The 27303-nt window shown below is 42.8% G+C and overlaps 2 protein-coding genes across 4 annotated transcripts; both read right to left on the reverse strand.

Moving 5' to 3' along the window:
• On the reverse strand, positions 1-27264 carry LOC108297908 (GTPase IMAP family member 5-like). Of its 2 annotated transcripts, XM_017520603.2 has the most exons (5): positions 27176-27264; positions 24448-24496; positions 6365-6565; positions 3080-3128; positions 1-1467 (listed from the first exon to the last, which is right to left on the reverse strand). In XM_017520603.2, exons 2-5 carry the CDS (start codon positions 24463-24465, stop codon positions 587-589), a joined length of 1149 nt encoding a protein of 382 aa, XP_017376092.1. In that variant the 5' UTR covers positions 24466-24496; positions 27176-27264; the 3' UTR covers positions 1-586. The 2 variants fall into 2 exon arrangements, with proteins under 2 accessions (XP_017376092.1, XP_017376099.1); XM_017520610.2 differs by lacking the exons at positions 24448-24496; positions 27176-27264 and adding an exon at positions 3359-3439 and having other exon boundaries at positions 6365-6445.
• Positions 7386-27303, reverse strand: GIMAP1 (GTPase, IMAP family member 1). 2 transcript variants are annotated; one of them, XM_017520622.2, is made up of 3 exons: positions 27176-27303; positions 24448-24496; positions 7386-23198 (listed from the first exon to the last, which is right to left on the reverse strand). In XM_017520622.2, exons 2-3 carry the CDS (start codon positions 24488-24490, stop codon positions 22321-22323), a joined length of 921 nt encoding a protein of 306 aa, XP_017376111.1. In that variant the 5' UTR covers positions 24491-24496; positions 27176-27303; the 3' UTR covers positions 7386-22320. The 2 variants fall into 2 exon arrangements, with proteins under 2 accessions (XP_017376111.1, XP_017376119.1); XM_017520630.2 differs by having other exon boundaries at positions 27169-27291.

Genomic DNA, 27303 nt, shown 5'->3' on the forward strand with positions numbered 1-27303 from the left:
GAATGAGGAGAAATTTTCATTAGTTTGAATGTTTTCAAATGCAGGTTAAAAGAGACCTGGAACTCAAATAGCTTAAACAATTAGGAAATTTATTGGGTAACACAGCAGGAAATGCAGAGATAGGGCAGGCTGCAGGGCTGGTGGCTCAGGGATCAGGTGGCCCTAACTCTCTGGCTGCTCTAAGGCACTGCCTTCAACCTCGGGTTGGCAGCACAAAGCTGCTGACAGTCCCACCGTCACACCCAGACCCCACAATGCCAGGGATGAAGACAGGCTCTATCTAAAGAGAAACCAACCATCCCCACCTCTGCAGACTTTTACTCACTTCTCATGCGTCTGCATCGGCTCTCAGGCCCATTCCTGAGGCAGTCATTGGCAGAGAGAGTGGGATTGTGCTTAGAGCAGCCAGGCGGCCCTGGAGCAGAGGCACGCAGCTCCAAGTCTATAAGGAAGAAGGGGAAATGGGAGCTGTACAGACAGCAAGCAGCTTGCTCCACAGACCACAAGGATCCGAATCTGAATCGGGGATTCTTAGAATAATGACTCCATTCGGTGATACTTCAGAAAGGCCTGAGGGTCGAGAGACTTAAAGATAATGCAAGATAAACAGAAATAAAAGAAGAAAAAGTATGCTGCACCAAAAAAGAAAAGCACAAATCTCATAATGCAAGAGCATCTGGCGTTTGACTCTGAGGAGTGCCTTGCATGCCCAGTTACTCTCGTCCTCCCTCAGCTCTTGCTTCTGCTTCTCCACCTGCCATTCCACCTTGGCCAGGTACTGCCTGTAGTCTTCTTGGCAGGGCACGACCCCACCTCTCTGGAGCAGCTGGGCATCTAGGAAGAGGTCGTTGCTGTGGAAGGAACCCTCTCGCTCCCTCTCCAGCCTTTCAACCACAGCCAGGAGCTCTGCCCGCTGCTGCCTCTGCTCCTCTTCAGTGGCCCGGTTGTTGAAGGCACAGTACCTCTTCTCGCACTCCTGCACCAGCACCCTCAGGCTGCAGTTGTCTATGTTTGCTACATAGTCATTCAGGGCCTGGCCCGCTAAGTCCTCTTTGTGGGTGAAGAGGATGACCACATGTCTCATGACCCCTACCCCAAAGACCTCCTTCACCCTCCTGACGGCCACCGTGTCCTGGGCGGTGAAACGCCCCAGCTGGATCACCAGAAGCAGCACGTGGGGCCCTGGGGCAGAGAGCAGGTAGCAGTCCCCGATGTCCTTGTATAGCTCTTGGGTATCAGCCTTTGACTCAAAGATGGAGGGTGTGTCGACCACCAGGACTTGCCTCCCATTCCATGTGCCTGTCTCCACCTGGCACATCCTGGTCACCGACTGGGCCCCCAGCTTGGACTTAAACACGGGCTGGCCAAGGATGCTGTTCCCTGTGGCGCTTTTCCCGCTGCCTGATTTACCCACTAGGATAATCCTCAATGCTGGTGGTGTTGCAAACCTCTCATTTTCTGATCTACCTGTAGAAAAAGAAGTTTTGTGTCTTACTAAGTTAAAACTGTTAGGTCATGGTTCATGGTTATCTCATGAAAGCTATGAACCTCATCCCCAGAATGACAGACATATTTATATGCATATAAAAGTGTGCATACAACTGCAGGTGAATCTTGCATGTAGAAAGCCCCCTTGGAAGCCCATGTTTGGATCCACAGCCAGGAGTCAGAATTTTTGCATTAAGAAGATCCATTAAGGACTCCAAGTGGATCGTGGCAAATAGAGCTTTCCCGAAAGAAAAAAAAAAAAAAAGAAAGAAAAAGAAAATGGTCCCTGTGTTTTCCCCTACATGGTGTTTAGACCAGCTCCATGGAGGATTAATTGCTAAATAAATGTTGTGAGATTAGAAGGAGGCAGGGGATGAGTAGCAATTACTTCTCTTTCACCCACACATTTCCAGTCACACTTGTACAGACACACTTCACACGTTCATCCAAGACATGAGGGTCAAGGAGGTCTCCACTGGCAGAGCTATAGCGACCCACTGCCAAGGGTCAGCTGCCTGTCCCTGGGCCTGTGCTCTCTGGATAGGGAGTGAGATGCTTGAAATTGAGATGATACAGGTGGCAGTTAATGTTAGGGCAACGTCTCGGAGATGGCCCTAGGGTGGACGGCTCAAAAAGGTGGAAGATAAGGTCAACAGAAGCATGTGTGTTGAAAAGCTCATCTATGTGGCTGATCCAAGCACACGAAATTATGGCAGAAGTGGTGCCAGAGAGGGTGACACTGCAGGAGCTAAAATCTTCAAGGCGCAAAGACGGGGGGATCCTGTGGATTTCTAGAGCCCAAATGAATTTGAAATGCACTGTAGGCTCTTAAAAATCTATTATTTTAGGCCAGGCATGGTGGCTCACTCCTGTAATCCCAGCACTTTGGGAGGCTGAGGCAGGTAGATCATGAGGTCAGGAGTTCGAGACCACCCTGGCCAACATGATGAAATCCCGTCTCTACTAAAAAATAATAATAATAAAAAATTAGCCAAGCATGATGGCGCGCGCCTGTAGTTCCAACTACTCAGGAGGTTGAGGGAGTGGAATCACCTGAACCCGGGAGGCGGAGGTGGCAGTGAGCCAAGATCTCACCAGTGCACTCCAGCCTGGCGACAGAGCGAGACTCCGTCTCCAAAAAAAAAATAATAATAATAATCTGTTATTTTATTCCTCCTACTCTGTGTCAGTTCTTCCTTTCCTTTAGTTATTCTGTGGTGTTTTGTAGCAAGCACAATTACTAAATCCCTATGGGGAACTTTTTCTTTTTTCAGCTGTCAGAAAACAAAGAAAGAGAAAACATATTCACCATTTGCTTCTAGACCTTTCAACCTCTGGGGTTTCCTTTCCACATTTCCCACATACCTGGTGCAGGGAGAGCATCTATGGGGGTGTGTGTGTGTGTGTGTGTGTGTGTGATGGTGTGGTCAGGCACAAGAAGGCTGGGGAGGTAAAAAATGATAGTTGCCTTTATCTTTTTCATTTAAAATGAATGGGTTTCTGCCACTGTGTTTTAGGTGGGGTTAGGTGGGGAGAGAATTGTGATTCTCCCAAGTCTCTGGAGCTCTTAAGAACTTCAAGACTTTCTTACCTTCAGCCATAGTTCCATATTTGCCCTTCTGGAATCCTTCCATTCTCTCCTGGAATGAAAACAGGAAACAGATAAAAAGCAAATGTCCATATGGGAGCTAGTAGAGCCTGAGAGCACCCAATTCAGGCATCTAAGAATAATTATCCTCAGATGAGCCATTTTCATCAGTAATTTTCTAACTCATACTTTATTTGAAACATCTGTAATAACTTTAAGCAAACCAGGTGATGTTAGGTTTTGCTAAAATAATGCACTATTGCCTCCCTCCCATCAACTTACAGAAAATCAGGAAATATTTTGAAGCAAATCAGTTGATCATCTCCCCCAACTAGAAAGGCATGAAATGACGGAAGCATTCTTCTATGGAACAAAGAGTGGGGCGTTTAAAAAAACTGAAATCAAAGTAGGCAAACTTGCCAGAGTAGAGAAAAAAAATGCCTTGCTGTAAATAACATTGGTTTATTTGAAGTGCTGGAAACTTCCAGTCCCGGAAATTCTTTGTGTCAGATGGCCATTCCAGTGGCGGAGAGGAAATTTTACAAGGTACTTTCCCATGGGAGGGTGGAAATGGGGATCAGGGACACGAAGAACTGACGTGAGAGGAAGTGGTGGCGGGGGACCGGCATGACTGCCCTCCCACCCTGATGGTTGGTGGAGCGGAGGTAGTGAGGTGATTGAATAGAAAGAATCCACTTCAGTCAGAATTCAAGAACAACTCATTTCCTGCTCCGGGTAACAATTTCCAGCTTTGTGCAACAGTATCAGGGATGCACATTTGCCACCTGACTGGATATTGCCAAATATGACTCCCAGGGAGTCGTGCTAACTCCTATTTGCACCACCCATTTATAAGAGGTCTCCGAATCTTCACAGTCACTTGGTAATAATACACTTTTCTTGTCATCTGTATGGGCATAAATAAGGATGTCTTAATTGGCTTAAACTTACATTTTGCTGATTATCATTGAATTAAAAAGAGTTTTCATGGTTTGTTTGCCATTTCGGTTATTTACTAACTTCCATACATAATAACTTCTGTGATTTCTATCTCTTCCACATTTTTCTATGCATTTAGTAGATTTTCTTGGCCTTCTTTAGGTCAAGCAATCCATTTTTATATCATCAGAATGTATTAAGACAGCTTCCAGCCCCTGCCCTTCCCTTCTTTTCCTTCTCTTCCTTTCCTCTTCCCACTCTCTCCCTCTTTCTTTTTCTTAAGCCCAGAGAAGAGTGTTCTCCTCTCTCCCACACATTGTTCTTGTCTCTGATAAATGACGCTTTTGGCTTTTGTCAAAATAGCACCAGTTCCCTGACATCCTCTCTACTGTAGATGATGTTTTCTGAGGTTTCGAGTCAACATAATGCTATTGTAAAGGTCTAGATGGCAGCGGTAACGATGCTGATTATGAACATCATCACTGTAATAAACCTCTGTGCAGACATTTATAATTTTCAAAGTTATCTCATCCTCCTTATTTTAATTGCTCTCCCAAATTCCCTGTGATGTGATCAAGGATGGTCTTAAAATTTCTGTTAAAATGCAAGGAAACTGAGCATTAAATGACCTGCCAAAGGTCACATATTTACAATGGAGCCAACATCAGGAAATGGCTCCTTTTGTCTGTGTATTGTCTTTGATTCCACAGGCTGAAAAAGACGCTATTCCGAAGAAGTCAACAGGCCTTTTGAGACATGTGTACAATGCTGCCACTCCCTGATCAAGATAAATCAATTGGATAGCTAGAAGCCTACCCTAAAACCAACACATAGAATTTTATTGCAAAATCTTGAGTGCATTTCTTAAAAAGGGTTATTCAAAAATAAAATTGCAGGTGGCAGGAGTTTCTCTGAATTGAGGTCTTTCCTTTTAAAACAGACGACTGCCTGTCACAAAAGCCAATCAAACTCTGTTATGTTAGCCAACCAACAACAACAATAGTTCTCCCAATCCAACCTCAGTGGATCAGGCTACATTGAGGAATATATTTCTTGGCAGATATTAACAAATAACCAAGTGTCCACAGGTGAGTCAGAAAGGATACTGATGGCAATGTTAAGATGAATCATGGAGAAGATTATAAGAGAACCGAAGAAAGCCTAGAAAAAGACTGGTGGACACGTCATAGGCTTGGAGGAATGTCATACGTGTTGGTCTACAGGGCAGACAAAATCGGGGGAACTGAGAATGAAGGCAGGTTTCTTCTCCAAAGGAAAAATTTTACTAATCTTCCCACAAATGAGTCCAAAGGTCATGAGAGATTGGAAGGCAGTGTGCAAGCAAGACAATAGCACCCTCTGTTGGGAGGGTCTGGCTCAGGGAGGAGGGTGAAGCAAATGAACAAAATGCACATTCTGATTTGAAAATGGCATGAACCTGATTTTACCATGAGAAGACCTTATTTTAGCAAAACATGAGAAAGTAGCCTCTTCCATGCTGTTTTAGAAGAGATCAAACCACTACTTTTCTTCCTTGTTCATAAGTATTTCCTTCGCCCTGTCTGTCCCAGCCCATATATTTCCAGGTATTGGAATCATGTGTTTTGTGGTCTGGTCGCTGTGATTTCATGGCACATCTCTCATATAAGATGTGGCTGAAAAAGGGATTGTTCACAGGTCCCCCGAACATGAGTCTGTTTCCCTATAGTGTGCATCCTGCAGGGGGTCATAGGAAAAACGTGGGGCATCTTGGGGAGCATTTCAGAAGTTGAAAGTCACAGAACAAGGTCCACTCAGGGGTCTTGTTTGGAACAGGAGGCTCCTGGGATGGGAAAATATCCCATGTTTGCCCTGGGGAGCCCTAAAGAATCCATCCTCAGCTCCCAGGCTTGTCTGGGACATGGTGTGTGTCTGCCTGGGCTGGGACAGGAGAAATCAGGAGGGTAAAATTGGGAAGAATGCCCCGGCTTGCTAGGGGAGCTGGGGAAAGCCTATCACCCTCTGGAAGCTTCAGTTTTCCCATCTGTCCCACGGATGACAGGATCATTTCAGCCTTACTCCCTGAGAGTTTCATGGAGATCAACTCAGCTAGGTGATGAGCAATGGGCCAGCAAAGCCTGCTGCCCCGGTCCTGGGCTGTGAGTGCAGGTGCTGATTCTTCAGGCTGTGTTCCACCAGCTGCGCACCTGCAGATCCTGCAACACTCACCGCTGCTGCCCCGTTTTACTGGCCGGGGAACCCAGAAGCGAGGGGACCTGGCAAGGTCACGTCAGAAATGAACGGCTGTGACCAAACTGTGATTCTTCCTATTCCCAAAGTCTCTGTGAGTATAAACCCGGTTCTTCTTACCAGAAATGGCTGTTGTGCCCTGTCCTCCAGGGCGGCGGTCACTGAGGCTCTGGCCAGCTGGCCCTCTCTCAGGAAGGTGAAGTGGCAGCAGAGAGAGCCCTGCTCTGTGGTCTGTGTGTGGGGAGGCTGTTCACAGGGCTGAGGGAGGCAGACACAGTTAAGGAGGAGCCACATGCTGGGGCTGAAAACTTCATGACTCAGCTGCAAAAAAAGAAGAAAAGTAGAGATTCTGGAGTGTGCCCCCCACACCCCTGGGGACTAGGACAGCCCGGCATTGGCTGGAAACTGATTGGGAACAAGACCCTGAAAACCAGCCAAATGCAGTGATGTGCTGCCTCCTTAACGGGTCACTTCCTGTCAGGAGCCTGCCTTGGGACAGTGTGCCCCCTCCTATTTCCTTTTTTTGACTTTCAAGCAAGCAGTATTTGGAAGAAGGAGATATGAAGGGAATTACAGACTCCCCAACTTCCAAGTTCAGATAAGGCCCCTGGTGACTTCAGACAAGGCCCCTGCTGCCCTCAGCACCCATCACCAGGGCACTTGCTCCTCCCAGCACTCTTGGGCCCCGTCTCACAGGCTCTGCTTCTGGAAAGTTTCCACTAACCAGGGTCAGAAAGGCACTCTGGTCCACAGAGGACCAGAATGAGCCCTCGTAGGATTTGACTCCGGGCTCGTGACTGACCCTGGTAAGGTGTCTGCCACGTGATGGAGCCCGCCATGTGAGGGCATTGTGGCGTCTACATGTCAGTTTATCTGGTGAGGGTTGAAAGCAGGGTGATACACCTCTATTTTTCAGCTGATTGCCATTTAAGGCTAGAGCAGTGGACATAAAGCAATTATGAGATGGAGAACATAATGTGGACTTAGGTGGAGGGCTGTCACCGCCCAGAGAATCCCCACATCTGTTGACATTTGCAGTGGGGCTTAGAGTCATATTGTAACAATTGTCTAAGATGTGATGGGTAAAACAATTTTAAACAGTCTCCTGCCAGCCCAGAAAACCTCTCCACAAAGGCAGAAAAGAAAGAAAGCAATTTTATTATTCAATGAGCCTTGAACCAGAATGTGATCTAGATCCCACTAGACAATCTAGGAAGAGATTGCAAAGACGGAGAGGGTTGCCACCTGGTCATATAGCCAGGCAGATGCCACCCTTTACACACATGTTCTCAAGCTAAACCATAACTAATCCTCAAGTAAGAGGACTTGACAGCACCCCTTGTCACACATAGTTCATCCTAAGTTCATTCAGTAACTATATGTGTTAGCTAACTGTCTTTTTCTAGAGGAAAAGTAAACTTCTCATATCTTCCATGGAAAGGAGAAGATTTGCAACTCAGAAAGGTTCTGGCACAAGTGAGGCTCCTATCTAAGTTAGGCTCCTGCTTTCCCACAGAGACTGGAAGGTGGGGACCCGATCTTCCTTGATGTTTACACTTCAAAGGGATGGCTCCCAGGTACTCTAAAGACATAAAGACAGCCATGGGCTGTCAAACAGCTTTTTAAAAAGATTTGCATTACAAAGGGCAGAGAAATAATTCACACTCACAAGCTTTCTAAAGAAAATGCCATAAGAAGGGAGGGGTAATTCTTTTCCACTATTTTTTTTTTTCCCCAGGAAAGAAAATTGATGTTTTTTCCTTATTTTATTTTATTGGCCTTTGATATTTTATTGGCCCTTACTCTTTTAAATTCCTCAAGGACTTTCAACCTAGTAGGCAATCATAACTTGTGTAAATTGAGCAGAGCAGGGCAGGAAGCGGGCTGTAGTCTGATCAGGATTTCACCCTTATTAGTTAGAGACCAGGTACTCCCCCAGCACCTGGCTGCAATCTCTTAAAAACTTGACGGACAGAGTTCACATCAAAATCTCATAAACAGTGAGGGGCACTGATGCTAACCATTCTTATCAATGTAGCAAACTGTGCTACTTTCACTTCATTCTAGCAACATCTTCAAACTCCTTCTCTTTCCTTTGGTTTGAGCTATTCACAAATGTATTTATCCACTTGGCTGGGTGCTCTGGCACCTCAGTAAGGGCTGATTTTGTGCTTTGAGTTCTCCTGTTCTCTAAATTTTATCTTTTCTTCGCTAGCTGTTCCTGGGGTCTTCTTATGGCTCAAAGAGACCCCAGGGAACCAAAGATGAAATGTGTTAACTGGTCCCTATCAGACTTCTGGATAAGATCTTGGACTTCTCAGAGGTCAGGCACTGTCTTTAGGTCAGGGCTTTTGCCAGAACTTAGCCCTAGAAAGTGCTCAAAAATACTTACTGAGTAAATACGTAAAACATACAACTTAAACGCTCCAACTCTCCCTCACGTCCCCTTTTGTAGTTACATTTAGTGCTAGAAGGATAATCTTAGGTAGTTACTTTCAGAACCTAGGATTGTAGAAATTAGTATATATCCAGATATAAAAGTATTTCCAAAACTAGACTCCTTGTGCCTTTTCCTCACCCTCTTTATTCCTCTGTTCAGATTTGAAAAAAAGAAAATCAAAACAAAAACAGGAAACCTGGGACACTTCTCAATTGAAGTGTGGAAGTGGCCATTTTCCCTATCCTTCTGTTTGACACCAAATTCAATCCCTTTTCAGCCTGGACAGAGAGAGTTCTCTACCAAATATGACATACTACAAAATAGAATGAATCACTGCTGAAAGCAGGTCTCTATCCATCCCCAGACCCCTCTGCTCTCCCTGTTCTCTCTCTGTGATGCTTCCTGGTGCACAGAACTGAACAAACTGAGTTGCAACTCATGTGCGGTAGTTATGTGATGAAGGTTCTGGAGATCTGAGCACAGTAGCCACCTCAGGGTCGATACCTGCAGGCTGCTCTGAGAATCAGCTTTTTTAAGCTGTGGAGATACCAAAGCTCCATTTTCAAGACATTTTTGGCAGTCACCTTCCCTACCAACTTGGAGTGATTCAAGGACTGGGTCCATGCCTTGAACCTTCTGTTTGGCATGGGAGATAGACAATTATTGCCTTCTGATGAAGGAGGAAGAAGAGTGAGGGAAAGAGGAGGCGTGACATTTACCACTTTCTCCTGAGCCACTGGGCTAAGCTCCTAGATGACCAACCATTCAACTTGCTCTGAATTTGACTGGATTTAGCACTACAAGGTTCCCGTCCTGGGAAACCCCTTAGTCCCGGGAAACCCCTAGTCCCAGTCAAACCGAGCCTGTTGGCCACCACATGGTCTCCTAACACTTAGTCATGCTTGCTCTCCTTCTCCATCTGGCCTCTGTCTCTTCATTCATCATTTCATCCTATTCCATGAAGGTCTCCCATGAACATGACTAGTGGAAAATGTGGAAATGAAACCGCAGGTCAGAGAGCAGGAGGGTGGGGGGTGCTAAATGCTGAAGTGTGATTTTTCTTCCTTGTCTGTAGTCACTCTAAAAATAGTGCTTTCTTGGAACTTTTTTAGAACTTTGTGTTCTTATGAAAATCGAAAAGCAGGTAAAAGATCCTGAAAAAAGCATTAAAATGCAGGCATTTCTATATTATCAACATTATTATTTCCTCTGTGTTCAGAGAAGGTCATGGTTTCTCTTTTCAGGGCTGAGAGGGGCCAGGTCAGGGCCCCTCTCATTGGAGGTGAACAAAGGAGCCTCCTGGATCAGGCTGCAGTGCAGAGACCACACCTGCGGAAGAGGCTTCATAGTGGGTCAGAGATCATCCAGGGGTGAATCTAGGAGGTAGAGTTGAGGATTCAGAAACATTCAGGTCAATACGAGGGCAGCTATTTGAGCCCACAGTTAACACACAACATCAAGGAAAGATTAATGATGCCAGAAAGCACACTCCAAGTTTCTAAATATTGCATCTTGCAAAGCAAATTTACCCAGTTCTCCTGAGCCTGTGCACCACACCACACCTAATGAGTGATAAGTCCAGACAGCACCCATAGAAAGCAGACAAAAAGCCACCCTCTTAAGGAACCTAAAATCTTATTAGAGAGACAAGACTTATGCACATGAAAGACAATGAGTAAGAATCCCAAATAAATGTTTTGGACAAGTATAGTTCATACACCCCATTATAGAGCATTCAAAAATGAAATAGAGCAGAATAGAAACTATCAAAATTAATCACATAAAATATGATTGTATGTAAGTTCTGGGAAGCAGTATGAAACTGAGGGAAATGGTAAAAAGTACATGAAAGCATAGTTTTAGACAATGTATTAAACAGGATTTTGGGAAGAAAAGAGGTCAACATGGACCAGCCCCAGGAAGAAAGCCCTGAAGTGTGGAGTGGAACTTGGACATGTGATCAGGGTTGACAGGAGGCGGGGAAGGGGCCCTTTGAAGCGGTGATTTTAAAGGAAGCAGAGAGTATGTAGATGTCAGGGCAGGACAGCCCCTAGAGCAGTTGTAAAAGCTTGTTATTGTGACCTCTAGAGTTGTCAGGTTAGCCGATGTCTAGTTGTCTAATTCCATAGTATTGCATTTAGAGTAGAACCTTCACCTATTTAGTTAACCCAAAAGGCCAAGAGGGAGCAGCAGGGACTGAATCCATGCCTTGATGTTCTCCTCTAGTTGTTTATTGGATGGGTTAGATGAGGCCCACCAGGGATGACAAGATCCCTGGAGATTTCCCAGCTGGCACCATGGAGGATTGCTCCTGTTGCATCTGGAGTGGGGTGGGCCTTCCTGAAAGCCTAATGAGACCCTTCCCTACCCTGACATTATCACCTGCAACCGAATGTCTCCTGGTGAGCGCCTTGGCATCCACAGCTGATACCTTCCTGTCACAAATAATGTTTCTGAGCTTGTGAGGTGTACTCTTACCAGGCTGATTTTCTTTTGAGTCATTACATTGGAATTTCTCAGCCCTTGAGCTGTCAATCAATTATAGGTTTGTTGAGATATTTTCCCCCTCAGCCTCAGAGGGAAGATAAGGGCCCCCCCAAACCCCAAGATGACTTAAGGCCTGAGATCAGTTGCTTCTGAGGTTGGGGGCAGTTTCTTGTGTTTACACACTATGCTGTGACAAATGTTACCATGTGGACATTGACATGAAAAAGTTGGGAAACTCTACTTTTGATGAAAAGAGTATAATATACCAAGTTGTGCTGTCTGGGTCTTGTTTTCCTTCTGTCTGAAATTACTATTGGCATTTGACAGCCTGGGGTATCAGAGTTACCAACAGGCACAGCTGTAGGAATGCCCAAGGGTTCTTCGGGTGCACATTGTCTTTTAACATATCCCACCCCAAGATCTCTGGTTCCTACCCTTCTGAAGCTATCAGACCTTACATACAATCAGGAGATTCTGTCAGATTCTGCCCCAGGCAGTGCTCCCCAGCTGCCTCATGGTCTCTGTCAAGGCCAAGTCCTCCTAGACCCAGGACATGAGGTTCCTGGCCTGGGGATGCTCCTGTGTCCTGGGAACCTGAGCCAGGATCACAGTGGCTATCTATTTGCTTTTTCAGAGAAGGGAAAACACAGCAAGAGCAATGGTAAAAAGTGGAGACAAAGCTAATTTCTCTGCTGAAAGGGTGAAGGGAGTTGATTTGCACAAGAGGTGTTAGAAAGAGTTCAGTGACAACATAAGCAGTCATACCTCCTGTGACCTCCTGTGGCTTTTCTATGAAAACCACAGCCTGTGCTGGCCATAAGCCTCATGGAGATTTGCATGCACATGTCTGCCATTTGTGTTTAACCCAGTGAATAACTGAGTTTTGTGGAAGTGAAAGGAAAAAGGTACAGGCACAGAAGGTGAAAGCTAGAACAATTCTGGAGATCATCCAAACTAGTTCTTTTCTCCCCCATATTACAGATAAGGAGACTGCAGTCAGAGTAGAGAAATGGTTTTCAGAAGATCACATTAGTTAATTTTGGCATATGGTGTGAGATATAAATCAAGATTTTTTTTTTTTTAGAAATATATGTCCAAATTTTCATTCCATTAACCTATCTTGGAGGAACTATCCTTTTTTTTATTACTCTGGTATACATTCAAAAATTAATTGATCATATATATATGTCTATTTCTAAACTGTATTCTGTTCCATTGATCTTTATGTCTAATCTTCACCAATACCTCACTGTTATGATGATGGCAGCTATATGTAAATCTTGTGATCAGGAAGTAGGAATTATCTTTTTCAAAATGGTTTTGGTTTTTAAATATAAATTCTAGAATCAGTTTGAAAAATATATAAGAAAATCCTTCCAAATTTTGATTGTGATTGCATGGCTCTGTAGATTCATTTAGAAATAACGGACATCTGAATAATATTGAATCTTCTGATTAATGGACATGGTATAATATTGTTCCAGTTATTAGGTCTTACTTGATTTTTCTCATCAATGTTTTGTAGTTTTCAGTGTAAAAACCTTAGATTAATTCCAATATTTTATAATTTAATGATACTATGAATGGTATTGATTTAATATCAGTTTCCAGCCATTTATTACAAGTATGTAAGAATATAACTGATTTTTGTATGTTGACCTTGTATTTTCTGATCTTGCTAATTTATTAGTTCTAGAATATTTTTTCTTGATTCTTTGAGATTTTCTTCTTAGAAAATTATGTCATCTGCAAATAAAAACATTTTTATTATGTTTTTTTTCCAATCTGTGTGCTTTTAATTTCTTTTTCTTGCCTCCTTTCACCAGCAGGATCTCTACCACAACATTAAATTGGAATGGCAATGAGGGACATCCTGGCCTTTTCCTGAACTTAAGGGAATGCATTCAGTCTTATACCTTCTGTATTCTTACAGATTTTCTGTCTACATGTTTTATTGATTACTGAGAAAGAAGGTTTAAAGTACCCAAGTATAATTTTGGATATGTCTATTTATCTTTTTGGTTTCTTTAGTTTTGCTTCACGTATTTTGGAACTTTGTTTTTAGGTGCAAACATTCTAAGGATTGTTATGTCTTCCTGATAATTTAACACATTTATCATTATGTAATGCCCATTTTTATCCTTGACAATATTCCTTGCTCTGTAGACTACAGATCTGTATTATATTAACGTAGCTACTCCAGCTTCCTTTTGATGAGTGTTTTCATGATTTTTATTTCCCCATTCTTTTACTTTCAACACATCTCTATGACTGTGACAGGCAGAATTCTACGGTGGGCTCCAAGATTCCCATCAACTAGTGTACATGTCCTGGATAATCTCTTCCCCTTTTGTGTGGGAAGACCTGTGAGTAGAATGAATGCCATTCCTGTGATTGGTTTACATGGTAAGTAAAGGGATTTTTGCAAATTTAATTAAGGTTCCTAATCAGCTAGTTTTGCATTAAAGGGGAGATTGTTCTGGGTCTTTTAATTAGGTCTCACCTAATTAAAAGAAGCCTTAAAAGCAAGAGATATTTCCAGCTTTTAAGAAAGCAAGCATTCATGCTTTAAACTGCCTATGGAGAGGATCCGCCTCTAAGAGTTATCCACACCACAGTCTTTCAACCACAAACAACTGAATTCTGCCAATAACCTGAATGAAGTTGAAAAAAGGACCCTGAGCTCCAAATAGCAGCATGGGTGACACTTCTGTTTCAGCTTCATAAATTGCTGACTAGAGGGTCCACCTAAGCCATGCCTGGACTCCTGTGCAGGCTGTTTTTGCATTGCTATAAAGAAATACATAAGACTGACAATTTGCAGACTGTGCAGGAAGCACATTGCTGGTATCCGCTTCTGTTGAGGGACACAGAAAGCTTTCAATCATGGTGGAAGACAAAGGGGAGCCTGCATGTCACTGGAAGAGAGTAAGAGCAACAGGTTGGGGAGGTGCTACACACTTCCATATGACCAGATCTCACTCACTGCAATGAGGACAGCAGCAACCCATCTATGAAGGATCCACTCCCGTTACCCAAACACCTCTCACCAGGTCCTGCCTCTAACACCATGAATTACATTTCAACATGAGAAATGAGGGGCCAAATATCCCAACAATATAAACCCTTGATCCACAGAAACTGTGAGATAATAATTGCACGTTGTAGTAAGTTGTCACATTTGTGGTAATTTGTTACGCAGCAATAGATAACCAATTCAGTCATTATATTTAAAGTGCATTTCTTGTAGATAGCATATGGCTGAATCTTGTGGTTTTAACAAATCTACGTGGATTTTAGACCGTTTATTACAGTCTATAAAAATTTCAGGCCACTTCACATGTATTTTAAGAGTTATGATAGTGTACTTGCAATTCATCCTTCCTTTTCGTGTTATGATTGTTGTAAACTTTTACATATTTTATAACTTCCCTAATACACTATTACTTTTTTGTTAGAGCTAAAAAATGTAAAATTCCTTTTATATTTGTATTTATTTTTTCCATTTCTAGGGTTTTTCATTTCTCTGTGTAGATTCAAATTTCTATCTGGTGTCATATTTATTCCTTCTGCCTGAAAAACTTCTTGTAACATTTCTTGTAGTGAAGATAAGCTGATAATTAATTGTTTTAGCTTTTGTTAGTCAGAGTCTTTATTTCTAACTAACAACTAACATTTTTATTTACCATCATATTTGAAAGATTTTTGCTGGCTATACATTTCTGGGTTAATAGTTTTTTAAAAAAAATTTTAGTATTATAAAGATGCTATTCAATTGTGTCCTGAATTGTAGTTTTTGACAAAAAATCAGCTGTGATTCTAATATTTATTTTTCTAATATAATGTTTTTTCCCCCTAGTTACATTTAAGACTTCCTCTTTATCATTGGTTCTCAACAGTTTAAGTATAAAATGTCTAGCTTTTCTATTTTGCTTTGTTATGTGTTTACCCTGGTTGGAGCACTCTGTTTCTTGGATATGTAGTTAGGTGTCTTTCATTATTTTTTGAAAAGTCTTAACTACTACCTTTTCAAATATTTCTTCTGTTCATTCTCTCTTTTTGACATGTATGTTAAACTGCTTTATATAATTTCATAGCTCCTAGATATTTTTTCCCTCATTTGTTTTTCTCCCTTTACTCAGTTTGAACAATTTCTATTAACTTATTTTCCAATTCACTGATTCCTTCCTCAACGATGTCAAGTCTACTGATGTAACCCCTACGGAATACTTTATTTCTAATAGAATGTTTTTAATTTTTAAGTTACATTTGACTCTTATAGTTTCTGTCTCTCTGTTGAAATGCCTAGTATTTTGTTACATGTTGTCTACATTTTTCACTTCATCATTTAGCATAGTAATCATAATTATTTTAGAGACCCTGTCCCACTTCTGGACAATTTCTGAGTCTGGTTCTGTGGATTGTTTTTGTCTTTTCATAGTGGATTATTGTACTTTTGCTTTTCTGAATATATTATAATTTTATTAAATTGTAAATATGCATAGTAGGAAATTAAATTGAGATAAATAGTATTTATGCCTAGAATGGTTATGCCTCTTCTTCTGTCAGGCTCTTAGTGTTCAGCTGAGTCAATCTAATAAAGAGTTGAACTGGGTTGGGGTTGTTGCTATAGTTACCTTCAGTGCATCTTAGGTTTTTAATTTGTTTAATGTTGCCTGATGCTTAAGTTGGGACTGAAATGCCATAGGGCTTTACTTGGTGTTCCTGTTCCAGTCACCCTCAGATTTCAGTCATCTCTGCATAACTCCATTTCATAGGGGGTTGTTCCAGGCTTTGACCTTTCCCTATAGTAGACTGGATTGCTTATTAATCACTCAGTATTTTTTAGGTGTATGGCAAGGGCAGGGCAGTGTTCTTTGCTGTTCTTACACAGCTTCAGTCTTAGGCATGGCCTATGTGCCTGGGCCTTGGGCGCTGGGCTCTCTCAGTAATACTGACCTTCTTCCTAATGGCACCTGTATTCGTGAGGATTCTCCAAAAATATAGAACCCATTGTGTGTGTGTGTGTGTGTGTGTGTGTGTGTGTGTGTGTGTGTGTGTGTAATGTAATTGGTTGACATGATTATGGAGGCTGAGAAGCCCCATAATATGCTGTCTGCAAGCTGGAAAACTAGGAAAGCTGATGGCATAATCCAATCTGAGTTTGAAGGCCTGAGAACTAGGGTAGCTGATGATGTAACTCTCCCAGTTTGAGGCCAAAGGTCCAAGAGCCAGATGTGTGTGTGGGAGGTTGCTGGTGTAAGTTCAATAGTCCAAAGGTTTGTGAACCAGGAGCTCAAAGGTTTGAAGGGAAAAGAAGACGGATGTCCCAGCTCAAGAAGAGAGAGTGAATTTTCCCTTCACTGCCTTTTTGTTCTTTTTGGAACTTCAGCAGACTAGATGATATCTGCCCATACGGGTGATGGCAGAACTCTACTCTTTTGAATCTGCAGAGTCAAATTCTAATCGCTTCTGGAGACACTCTCACAAGCACACACAGAAATAATATCTTACTAGCCATCTAGGCATCCCTTAGTTCAATCAAGCTGACACATGAAACTATCACAGAATTCAGGGTGTTCCTTGTATATTTATAAAAAAAGTCTTGTACAGAACACAGAGGTTTTTTTTTTTGCCTCTTTTTAGAAGTCATTTGACAGTCCAATTTTTACTCCTTTAAATATAATATCCCTTTTTTCTGCTTTAAGTTAATTCATTAGCTTAATTGAATTAGCAGACTGATATATTTTATCTGTTCTGGAAATTTCTCATGTTTTCAGATATTGTCTTAACTCCTGTTTTTCTATCCCTTTTTTTTTTTGTCTTGTCTCTGTGAACCTATGTTTTTCTATTCTTTCAGAATGATTAATATATTAAAACTTCTCATTCTTTTCTCTATATTTCTTACCCTCTCTCCACATTGCCTATCTATTTGGTATCTCTGAGCTGCATTCTGGATTTTCTTCTATCCTGGCTCTCTCTTCAGCACTGTCTAATCCGTTAAATCTGTCTACTGAGTTGTTAATTTCAGTTATATATAAGTTCAGGTTTGTGATGGAGGAAACACCAAAACTGGATTAGACGTACAAAAAATTTAACGGAGGCAGAAGCAGGTAGAGGGACAGGTAGCCCTCAGACCATAAGTAAAATAAGTATACTTACTTTATACCTATATCTGATTATTATAGTATCTCAAGTCCTTGCTTATTTGTTTCTGTTACTTTTTGTTTGGTTTTCTCATTGCATCATGTTTCTTTAGGTGGTTGGTTTTCTCTGAGTGTTAGATATGCATTTACAAAGAAGTGTTCAAAGGAAAATTGAAGGCCCAAAATGTTAGTGTCAAATTCCAGGTAGAATTCCTTTTTAATGCCAAATCTTGAGACACTTTTGGAGAAAGATCACTTTAATAAAGTCTCAGGACACTCACACTGCAAGTCTACAGGAAGGAGATGATTTACATTTGATAATTTAACACTTTGGGATTTTTTGTTTTTTTCAGACAGTCTTACTCTGTTGCCCAGGCTAGAGTGCAGTGGCACAATCTTGCCTCACTGCAACCTCTGCCTCCTGGGTTCAAGCAATTCTCCTGCCTCAGCCTCCCGAGTAGCCAGGATTACAGGCACGCACCACCATGCCCGGCTAATGTTTTGTATTTTTAGTTGACACAGGGTCTCTTTAGGTTGGCCCACCTGATGTCAAACTCCTGACTTTAGGTGACCTGCCTGCCTCAGCCTCCCAAAGTGCTGAGATTACAGGCGGGATCCTTTCTAAAAGTAGGATGAGGATGAGAGTCTTCACTTTGGATTGATTGTGGATTTTATTTTTACCCTGATTATCCTATTAAATTACCAAACCCCAGGGTGTGGCTCCATTTTTAAGCTGTTTCTACTTGATCTGTAAATACTCTAAGGGCAAAAGTGGCTCCTTACCAGGCTTAGCTTTCTGGGTTTTCACTTTTCTTAGATTTGTTATAGAAATTCCTCACTCTTGTTAGGTTTTTGAAGCTTACTATTAATTTTATCTCTAGTTTTGACATTATTCTCTATGGGAGTATTGTACTAACTATCTAACCACGATTACCATATGATCTATGCTCCGTTGATCTCATTGATTCTGAGTAACCCTAACTCTTTGAGCATCAGAGATAATTCTGATCTAGGTCTTCATGTGCAAGCTGTCACAGAGGGATCTACAGAGAATATTACAGAGGGATCTACAGAGAATTCTCTACAGAGAATTATCCTTTAACACAAGAAAGAATCTGTGACTTTTCAGGAAGAAGGCCTTCTCTGCCTACTGGAGACAAATTCTGGGAATTTGGGCTTAAAACTTGGAGTTGATCCTTCTAAGAAATTCTGCAGAACTGGAAGTCCGAAAGTCTTTCGTTCCTTGTGTTTCTTGGGATTGAGATATCTATTTATTTCTTGGGATTGAGATGTGAGTGTGTTTGTGTCTGTGTTTGCATGCATACAAGTGTGTGTGTGTAATTTTTGAGGAGTGGTACGCAGTTCTCTTCAGTGTTCACCATGACACATCATGCCAACATGTAGCAGAAAAAATAGTCTAGGAATCTTCAGGTGTATGAAATCAAGAGTATATGCACAATATAACACCATTTGAAAGTAAAAAAAGTCTAAGTGCCTAAACAGTGATATGTAAAGAGGATTATGAGGAGGGAAAGAAAATATGAAAATATGAGAAGAATTAGGCAAAGAACGTGATTGAAAATATAAAAATAAGACTCAAACCAATAATTATAACAAAATATCCAGTATATGGAGTGATAACTTCCTAAATAAATAAAGAGGCTGGGGACAAATTTAGAGGCATCTCAATAAAATATTTTATTGGTAGCAAGAACAAATCTAGTTGCCTAAGAATAGGCCAACGTTGCCACTGTTAGATTAAAAATCACAGGGGATAAATGAGTGTTTAGCCATAGTCTAGCTATAGCTTCACCCAAAATTTACAGGAATTCTCTTCGGGGATACTCAATCCATAGGTGAATCTCTGGAAGGAGCACTGGTGTCTGTCAGGGCTATGGTGTGGCTGGAACTGAATATTGATTGTGTAAGAATAAGAATGTACACAGTGCCTGAAATCTTTTGTTCTAAAAGTTCATCATGGCCAACACTAGCTTTCAGAAATAAGCCAGATACAAGTCTTTTTGTGTAGAACAAAAGCTGGTCCAGGCACCAAGGCATGGAAATATGAAGAGAAACATCATCAGCACATGACCCATACATTTTTTATACTCAAAGAGATAAAAGGAGACGAGAGGAAGGAGGACATAATTGAAATGAATATATATTCATGCAATTTTTGAAGTATTGGGCAATATTTTTACCCTGTGACTGGTTAAAATTAGCAAGAAAGTTTTTCCTACAGGAGGCAGTGCTGTTTTATGCTGTAATTTAAATATAAAATTGATTCGTGCTATCATATCACTCAAATTACATAAGTGAGGTCACAAGGCCTAACCCTGAGCTATGGAGGAAAAGCATCCTTCAAACCATAGCCTAAAAAACGACTTTACTGGATGAAATGGTGAATGCCAGCTGTTCTGTAGCAGCAGAAAAGGATAAAATAAGCTGAAAGGGGTAGAAATACAGTAATTTTGGGAACTCTGTGCTTGAAAGGAAGAAAATTTCCTTAGGGCAGGAGAATATCATTGATACAATGGCGTGCTTACATGAAAGAATTTTTTGTTATCTATGATAGAAAACTTAGAAAATGGTAAAAACTCTTATAGTTAGAAACCTAATATTAAAAGGGTACAGGAAAGTCAACTTTACCATTCATTTTCCAAACAATTATTGACCCTACTTTATATGCCAGGCACTGGGTTGTATGACAGGGATACAAAGGTGAAAAAAAAAAGATCATAATCAAAGTTTCTGAAAAAGAAAACCACTAGAGAAATGTTATTGAATGTAAAGGAAAACTGTAACTTTTAGAATAATATATTATTCAAATTCAAAGATGATAGCATATTTTGAGATTCAGATTGACAATACATCTCTGATTGCACTTTACAAATGTATTTGACAAATTAACCACATGCTACTTTATATTTATATCACTGAGGTAGGAGGCAGGACTCGACTCTAGTGGTGGGGATTGGGCTCCAGACACATTGAAGACTAGCTTGAAAGGGAGGAGGTGAAAGAGTCTGTCCATAAAACACACTCACCAGTGTCACGTCAGGTTATCATTGCTAAGGTAACACCTGGAAGTTACAGCTCCTTTCCATGGCAACAATCCCACGACCTGGAAGCTACCACCCTTTTTCTAGAAATGTTGGCATAATCCACTGCCTAATGTGCACGTATTTCAGAGTGGGTATAACTATGACTGCAAAACTGCTTCCGCGTTGCTACTCTGGGCACACTGCCTATGGGGGAGCCCTGCTCCACAAAGAGCAATACCTTTGCTGCTGCTGTACAGTAAACCACTTTGATAAAAGTTGCTAACACCACCAGCAGCACTGGCTCGTGCGCAAGTGGCCTCGGATGACCACGCTGTGCCCTCCCTGCTGCCCCCTCTGGTCATTAAAGGAATCCCTCCCTGGCTCGAGGCCCCTGCTTGGGCCAAGTATGGCTGCTGAGGAAGTGAAAGGGAGGAATTAAACATGGGTTTTTCTTGAGCCACGCTTCAAAAAGTCCAACTCCCTGCAGCGGTCACCAAGGCCCTTAGGGCCCCGGACCATGGCCTGCCCGAAGCCCGCAGCCTACCTGGAACCTCCTGTGGTCTTTAGCCCGACCTGGCATTCTTGCACATGCTTGCAGACCCCTCCTTCCCAACGTGTGCTGGGAAGGATTCTAGGGCACCTGCGCACACTCCAGCTGCCGCCGCCTCCTCCTCCACCCCTTTATTGGGGCTCAGGTGAATATCTGCTTCCTGTGTCTCCATGCCCTTACTAGAGGTTGGCTGATTTAAAGACATTGAGTTCCCTTAAAGGCCTCTCATTATGTTCAGAAATAGAAATAAGGAAATCTTATTGTTTGGTTTGCACAACCAGTCAGCGTCAGTCAGTGTCACATTTTCTAATCATGTGGCATTCAAGAACCTTCCTGGACAGGCCCTGGATGCTTTAGCTGCACAGCACAGGATGCTCTGGTGTCTGCAATCTCAGCCTATGCACCTGGCGCTCTGCCTCTTCTCCATGACCAGGGAGGAGCTTGAGATACAGACTGTGCATGTGTGTGATAAAAGTATGAATGACCATATAGAAGATATTACGTTATTTCCCCAATATCATAATATCTTAGTTCTTTCTTTCTTTCTTTTTTTTTTGAGACAAAGTCTCACTCTATCACCCAGACTGGAGTGCAGTGGCACAATCTCGGCTCACTGCATCAAACGATTCTCCCTTCCCAGCCTTCCCAGTGGCTGGGATCACAGGCGAAGGCTACCACAACAGGCTAATATTTGTATTTTTAGTAGAGACAGGGTTTCATCATGTTGGCCAGGCTGGTCTTGAACTCCTGATCTTAGATGATCTGCCTACCTAAGCCTCCCAAAGTGTTGGGATTACAGGCTGAGCCACTGTGCTGGGACACTACTTCATTTTGGAAAGCCAAGAACCATAATATGTTCTAGAAAAGTGGAAACTGTTATTTTCAGCACAGTTACATTTATCATTTTGGTAGAAAATCATTGTACTAATAAACTGATGTCTCAGAAGTAAAATTAACATGTGTAACCCCCACATTTCTTTCATTGATGCTGAAAGCCTACAAGAATCCCAAAGGACCATATCTACCAATGAATAAGAACTAGAAAATTATCAAGGAGGAGCAGTCTCAATTGAATTTTTTAAAAAGTTCTAAAATAAAGGCACTTGTTTTCCCTGTGCCATGGATTTGTCCCCACCACAAGCTACTTGACATTAAACTACCAAAACTACCAAAGAAAGTTATTGTTAGACGAATTTATTTTAAAACTCTGCATACGCAATGTTTAAAATGAGACTTAGAAACATAAAAAGTTAACTCTGAGCCTTGTTAAAGTTGCAAAGATGATGCAGCGTTCAGTTTTCTGTGTCATTAAAACTGTGCCTGAAACGACAGGATTCCTTCTGCTGGAATGAATTTTTTCCTTCAACCGCTCTCTTACCAAGTTGCCTGCAGTTTTAGGGCCTGCACTGTCAGTCAGGCCTGATTTCCAACAAGACCTGCGAATGGCGCCCGTGGAGCAGCACGCAGAGCAGGAGCGCGCCTCCCAGCAGCAGGGCCAGGCACAGGCTCCAGCTCCAAAACGGCTTCGACCACGCCCCCAGCGCGGCCCGCAGCCAGGCGCTCCACGGCCTCCTCCGCACGCGGGCGGCCACGCGCTCCGCCACCCTCCGGAGCCGCTCCCCGGGGTCCGCCCAGCGCAGCTGCTGCGCCAGCTCGTACACCTCGTTGGAGTAGTGGGCGCCCTCGTGCTCCCGCACCAGGCCCTCCACCAGCCCCAGCAGCTGCTCCGCCTGGGCCTCCTGCTCCGGGCCGGTGGCCCTGTTGTCAAACGCACAGACCCGGCCCCCGCACTGGGCCACCAGCTCGCGCAGGGCCCGGTTCTCTGTGCCGTGCACGTAATCGTGCAGGGAGCCCCCGGCCAGGTCCTCCTTCCTGGTGAAGACGATGACCATCCACTTCAGGACGCCCTCCCCGAACATGTCCCTCACCTGCCTCACCGCCTGCTGGTCCTGGGCGGTGAACCGGCCCAGCTGGGTCACCAGGAGCAGCGCGTGGGGCCCGGGGGCCGAGAGCAGGTAGCAGTGACCTCTCTCCTCACAGCAGGGATCTGTCCTGGACACCTCGGAGCTGAAAATGTCCGGAGTGTCCACAACTTCCACGTGCCACTTGTCCCACCTGCGGCTGGCCGTGGTGCAGGCCCTGGTCACAGACGTGGCCCCCAGCCTGGACAGGAGCCGTCTCTGGCCCAGGATGCTGTTCCCGGTGGCGCTTTTCCCGGCCCCTGTTCTCCCAACAAGGATGAGCCTCAGCGTGGGCTCCTGCCAGGACTGGGTGTCCTCTTCTAAGCCTGTGAGACCAAGTGTTATAATTTTACTTAAGTCTAACCAACTTTCCCTTGGGAACTTAGAAAAAAAAAAAGTTAAGAATAGGCTGGGCGCGGTGGGTCAGCCTGTAATCCAACCACTTTGGGAGGCCGAGGCTGGTGGACCACCTGAGGTCGGGAGTTCGAGACCAGCCTGATCAACATGGAGAAACCCAGTTTGTACTAAAAGTACAAAACTTAGCCGGCCATGGTGGCGCATGCCTGTAATCCCAGCTACTCGGGAGACTGAGGCAGGAGAATCCCTTGAACCTGGGAAGCAGAGTTTGCGGTGATTTGAGATCGCACCATTGCCCTCCAGCCTGGGCAACAAGAGTGAAACTCCATCTCAAAAAAAAAAAAAGAAGAAAAAAAGAGAGACTTTAGCCCCCGGATTCATTTCCACCTTTTCCTTTTGTATTCGGGTGGTCTGCCTGCATCTGTAGGTGCTCCAAAGACAGCTAATTATCATAGAAATGCCCCTTTATCAGTCCGGGCCAATCGTTCATCTGACATTTCTGGTCATCCACACACATACAGATATATTTATTTTATATTTAAAACTTTCGATGGACTCTGAAATATTCTCCCAAGACCATCCCCAGAGAAAGGCAGTGGGGGCAGTACTGCCTGGTAGTGAAGAGCTGTCTGGAGTCCCAGACTCCCTGGTTTGAATCACAGCCCCACCATGTGCTAGTTGTGTAACCTTGGAGAAGTTAAGTAATCTAAGTATTAAGCCTCTTCTGCAAAAGTGGGAGTGATGATAGATCCTTGTTTCTCAGAGGCCTGTTGAGGGGGTGAGATAAGGTCTCTTCCCTTCTTCCCTCTTTCTCTTCCTCTTTCCCTCCTTCCTCCCCTCCCTCTCTCTTAAACAGTCTGCCTAAAAAGAATATCTGTTTTAACCCTCTTTCTTTGTTCTCTAAACATTCTACCTTGGAAACCATGTTCACTTTAGTACATGATTGGATATGCTCTGCACTTCTTCAGTGGAGACTGGAGTAGGCTTATTACCCTTATCTTATACTGTGGAATCAAGGGAGCAGGTTAGTCAAAGAACTTAACATCTCACAACAGAGATCCAGCTAAAATGCAAATCTCAGGGCTGGTGCTATTTCATTCCAGGGTTGAGACACATTTGGAACTTATCTCTGTTCAGCCTTGAGGAAGCCCCATTCTCATTATTATCCTAAGCTCAAGCCTAGGGAGGCAAGTATCAGGTCCAGAGATATGGTCTTACCGTAGACATTTTCTTCATCTCTTGCCATCTTCCTTCCTCCCATGCTTACCTAGAAGAGTCCCAAACACAATTTGTTAATTCATGTATTTATTCCTCAAATAGGCATAACCACCTACATTGTGTCAGGCAAAGTCCAAAGAGCTGGTGACAGCACAGTGAAAAGACATGGTTTTTGCTTGCAAGGATCTAAAAGTCTAAGTGTCTGTTTTGGCAGAAGGGCAGATGGCTAGAGAGAAGACAGGTAAATTTCGTCAATATAATACACTGTTCTAATCCTTTTTTAAGTAAGGATTATACCGGAACTTGAGAGAATGGCATTGGAAGGGCCAACACTCTGCCCTTGAGTTGGTATGATGTGGTGAGAACATTGGGTGAGCTTGGATTTGTCTTTTCAGGAACTCCAAAAGCAAAAAGAAGAGTGTAGGTTATAACATTTATCCAATGCCAGTGGGTAAGCTTTAGGTGTTAATTTTTCCCAGGTGATTCTATATCACTGACATAAGCTAGAGATATCAAGGGATTCAGTAGCTGGGGGAGGATTAGGTAAACCCTCAGAACCAGAAAATTTACCCAGTGACTTAGGCACCCACCTTCAAGCGGCTGGCCTGAGAAAAAAACAAGAAGAAAGTTGGGATTTTTTTCTTTTGGAAATTGAATAGATCTCCCAAGTAGATCTGGAGGGACCCTGACTCTGTTTTCTTTAAACAAATAATTTGGTTTGTCTAGAGCTGTCTAAATATGATCTCTGTGCTGGAGAGACTTGAACACTACCCCTCAACTCCTGAAGTTGTTTCCCCCTCCAATCTGAGGCTTTGAAAGATATGTTTTCTTTTAGTTTGTTTTTTTAAATATGTGTTAGTATAGAATTTATGGGTTGCTTTTCTGATAATATGAGTAATGATTATATTTTTATATGTTTATGAATAAGACAAAAAAGTTGAATTTGATTTTTAAAAATTCAGACTATATATTATTGGCATATAAGGAATCTACTGATCATTATACTTACTTTAGATTTAACTGTTATGCAATGAACCCTAAATATAGTAGAAATAATAAAGAACAACAGCACCAGCAAAAAAATAAAAAAAGATAAGCTGATTATGCCGAAATCTAACATTGTGTAATAGAGCTAAACACGCTGTGATCCAGTTTGCCTGATCACACAAGCTCCTGAACACAAATGCGTTTCTCCCCACATCTATGTCTCCAGCCTCATTCCCAGGCAATCCCCCACTCAGTCAGCTACTTCACAAATAGCAGATTCCAGGGCCTTTCCAACCCACTCTGCTTGCGCTCCTAGAACTAGTACTCCTCCCGACCTATCTGTGCCTTACCATCCATGTCAAACTCCACCTCTTTGTGTCTTGCACCCTGGACACTTGAGTACCCATTCTCTCCCATTGGCACCACACATGAAGGAAGGGCAGAGAGAGAGGCTGGCTGAGTAACTTGTCTTTGATTGAAAGACTTGGAGAACAGGTTTTCCTCGTCTTAAAGCTAGAGCTGTTTCTGTTTCTGCAGGACGTCCGCTGGCCCTCCTCAAAGCCTTCAATAAAGTTCACTCCATGGGCCTTATGTGATTAATTATTTTGCACGTAGGAACAAACAGAGGATCATAATTGACATCAGAGCAGAAATGAAGAAGCAGCTGTGAGATTCAGAGCAAAGAATAAGAATTTAGATGAAGCAAAAAGTCCTTGTTAACTAAGAAAATGAGAAAGTGTACTGCAGGGAACCTGCAGAACTCTAGATAGACTACTGGAATTTTCCCTAGTTTGGAGCAGGGGTTGAAATGACTTTAAATAGTTTTTTTTATTATTTTTAATTTTTTAATTTTTTTAAGAATACAGTAAGATCCAGATGAACTCTGAGGTGACAGATGACTCTTAATCATTGAGGAATGTACACTCATGGAATCCTATATTCCTAATACTTTAAGAGACCTCAAAGTTTATTGAGTTCTTTACCACTCAAATGTGCTGTTTCTCAGAGTCACTTGAATGCTCTTTAAAAATGTACATTTCTTGGATCCATCCTCAGAGATTCTGATTCACAAATCAAGTTTCTGATGTCCACAGTTCAGAACTTGGACATCCGTCATTTTTGTAACCCCCTTTATTGTACAGATGAGGAACTTCAGGTGCCCCCATGGCTAGAGCAGGAAAAACTTGAATTAAGGGAGCAGATGTTTAAGGGATCATGCAGGGAAAGGGGTTGAAGACCAAGCAATTCATCTCAGATGTCGCCTCAGGGGCCCCTTCTGCGGACAGTGAGGAGGAGAGAAGAGAGTTCAGATGTACCCAGTCGTGTCACATTGTAACTCACTCCAAGGTTAGATGGCTTATGGGGCCACAGAAATATCTTTTGCCTTTGCTCAATGGGGAGCTTGAGCTCTGATGCCTTTCAAACTGTATTTTATTCCCAGAGGTGCTTCCAGCACACTCTTCTCTTACTTTGTTAAGGGAATGTGCGAGGAGACAGATTTCACTCCCCACCAAGAACGTGTGTGCTCCAGAGCTGGAGAAGACGCTACTAAAATTTCCTCTGAACTTTGCCAACTAAAAAACCTGGAAGCATGACCTTGATTGATCCAGATCTTGCTTCCCACATGATGCCTTGTGGAATGCAAGTGCTCAGGCAGTAAACACTCTAGGAATCACATTCTTTCTGGTTTTCAGAGCATCCCCAGCTCCCGCCAGCTCCCAGGCTCAGACTCACCGCTCACCTTTCCTGGTGACAGGCTCTGAAGTTGGCCACAAGATGCCCCAACCTGCTGCTTTCCCTTCGGCTGTGAGTGCAGAAGCCTCTTTCCTCTCGGCACACAGAGGAAGTCACTCAGACTTCAGAAATCAG

This window comes from Cebus imitator, unplaced genomic scaffold (genome assembly GCF_001604975.1).
Source record: "Cebus imitator isolate Cc_AM_T3 unplaced genomic scaffold, Cebus_imitator-1.0 Scaffold20, whole genome shotgun sequence".
NCBI classification, from domain to species: Eukaryota; Metazoa; Chordata; class Mammalia; order Primates; family Cebidae; genus Cebus; species Cebus imitator.

Coding starts and splice junctions, on each gene's coding strand:
- LOC108297908 (XM_017520603.2), bottom strand. Junction 3,129..6,364: donor GGGCACAACAGCCATTTCTG/GTAAGAAGAACC, acceptor TTTTCATTCCAG/GAGAGAATGGAAGGATTCCA. Junction 1,468..3,079: donor ATATGGAACTATGGCTGAAG/GTAAGAAAGTCT, acceptor CTTTTTCTACAG/GTAGATCAGAAAATGAGAGG.
- GIMAP1 (XM_017520622.2), bottom strand. CDS start 24,490: ATGGGAGGAAGGAAGATGGCAAGAGATGAAGAAAATGTCTACG. Junction 23,199..24,447: donor AGATGAAGAAAATGTCTACG/GTAAGACCATAT, acceptor TTGGTCTCACAG/GCTTAGAAGAGGACACCCAG.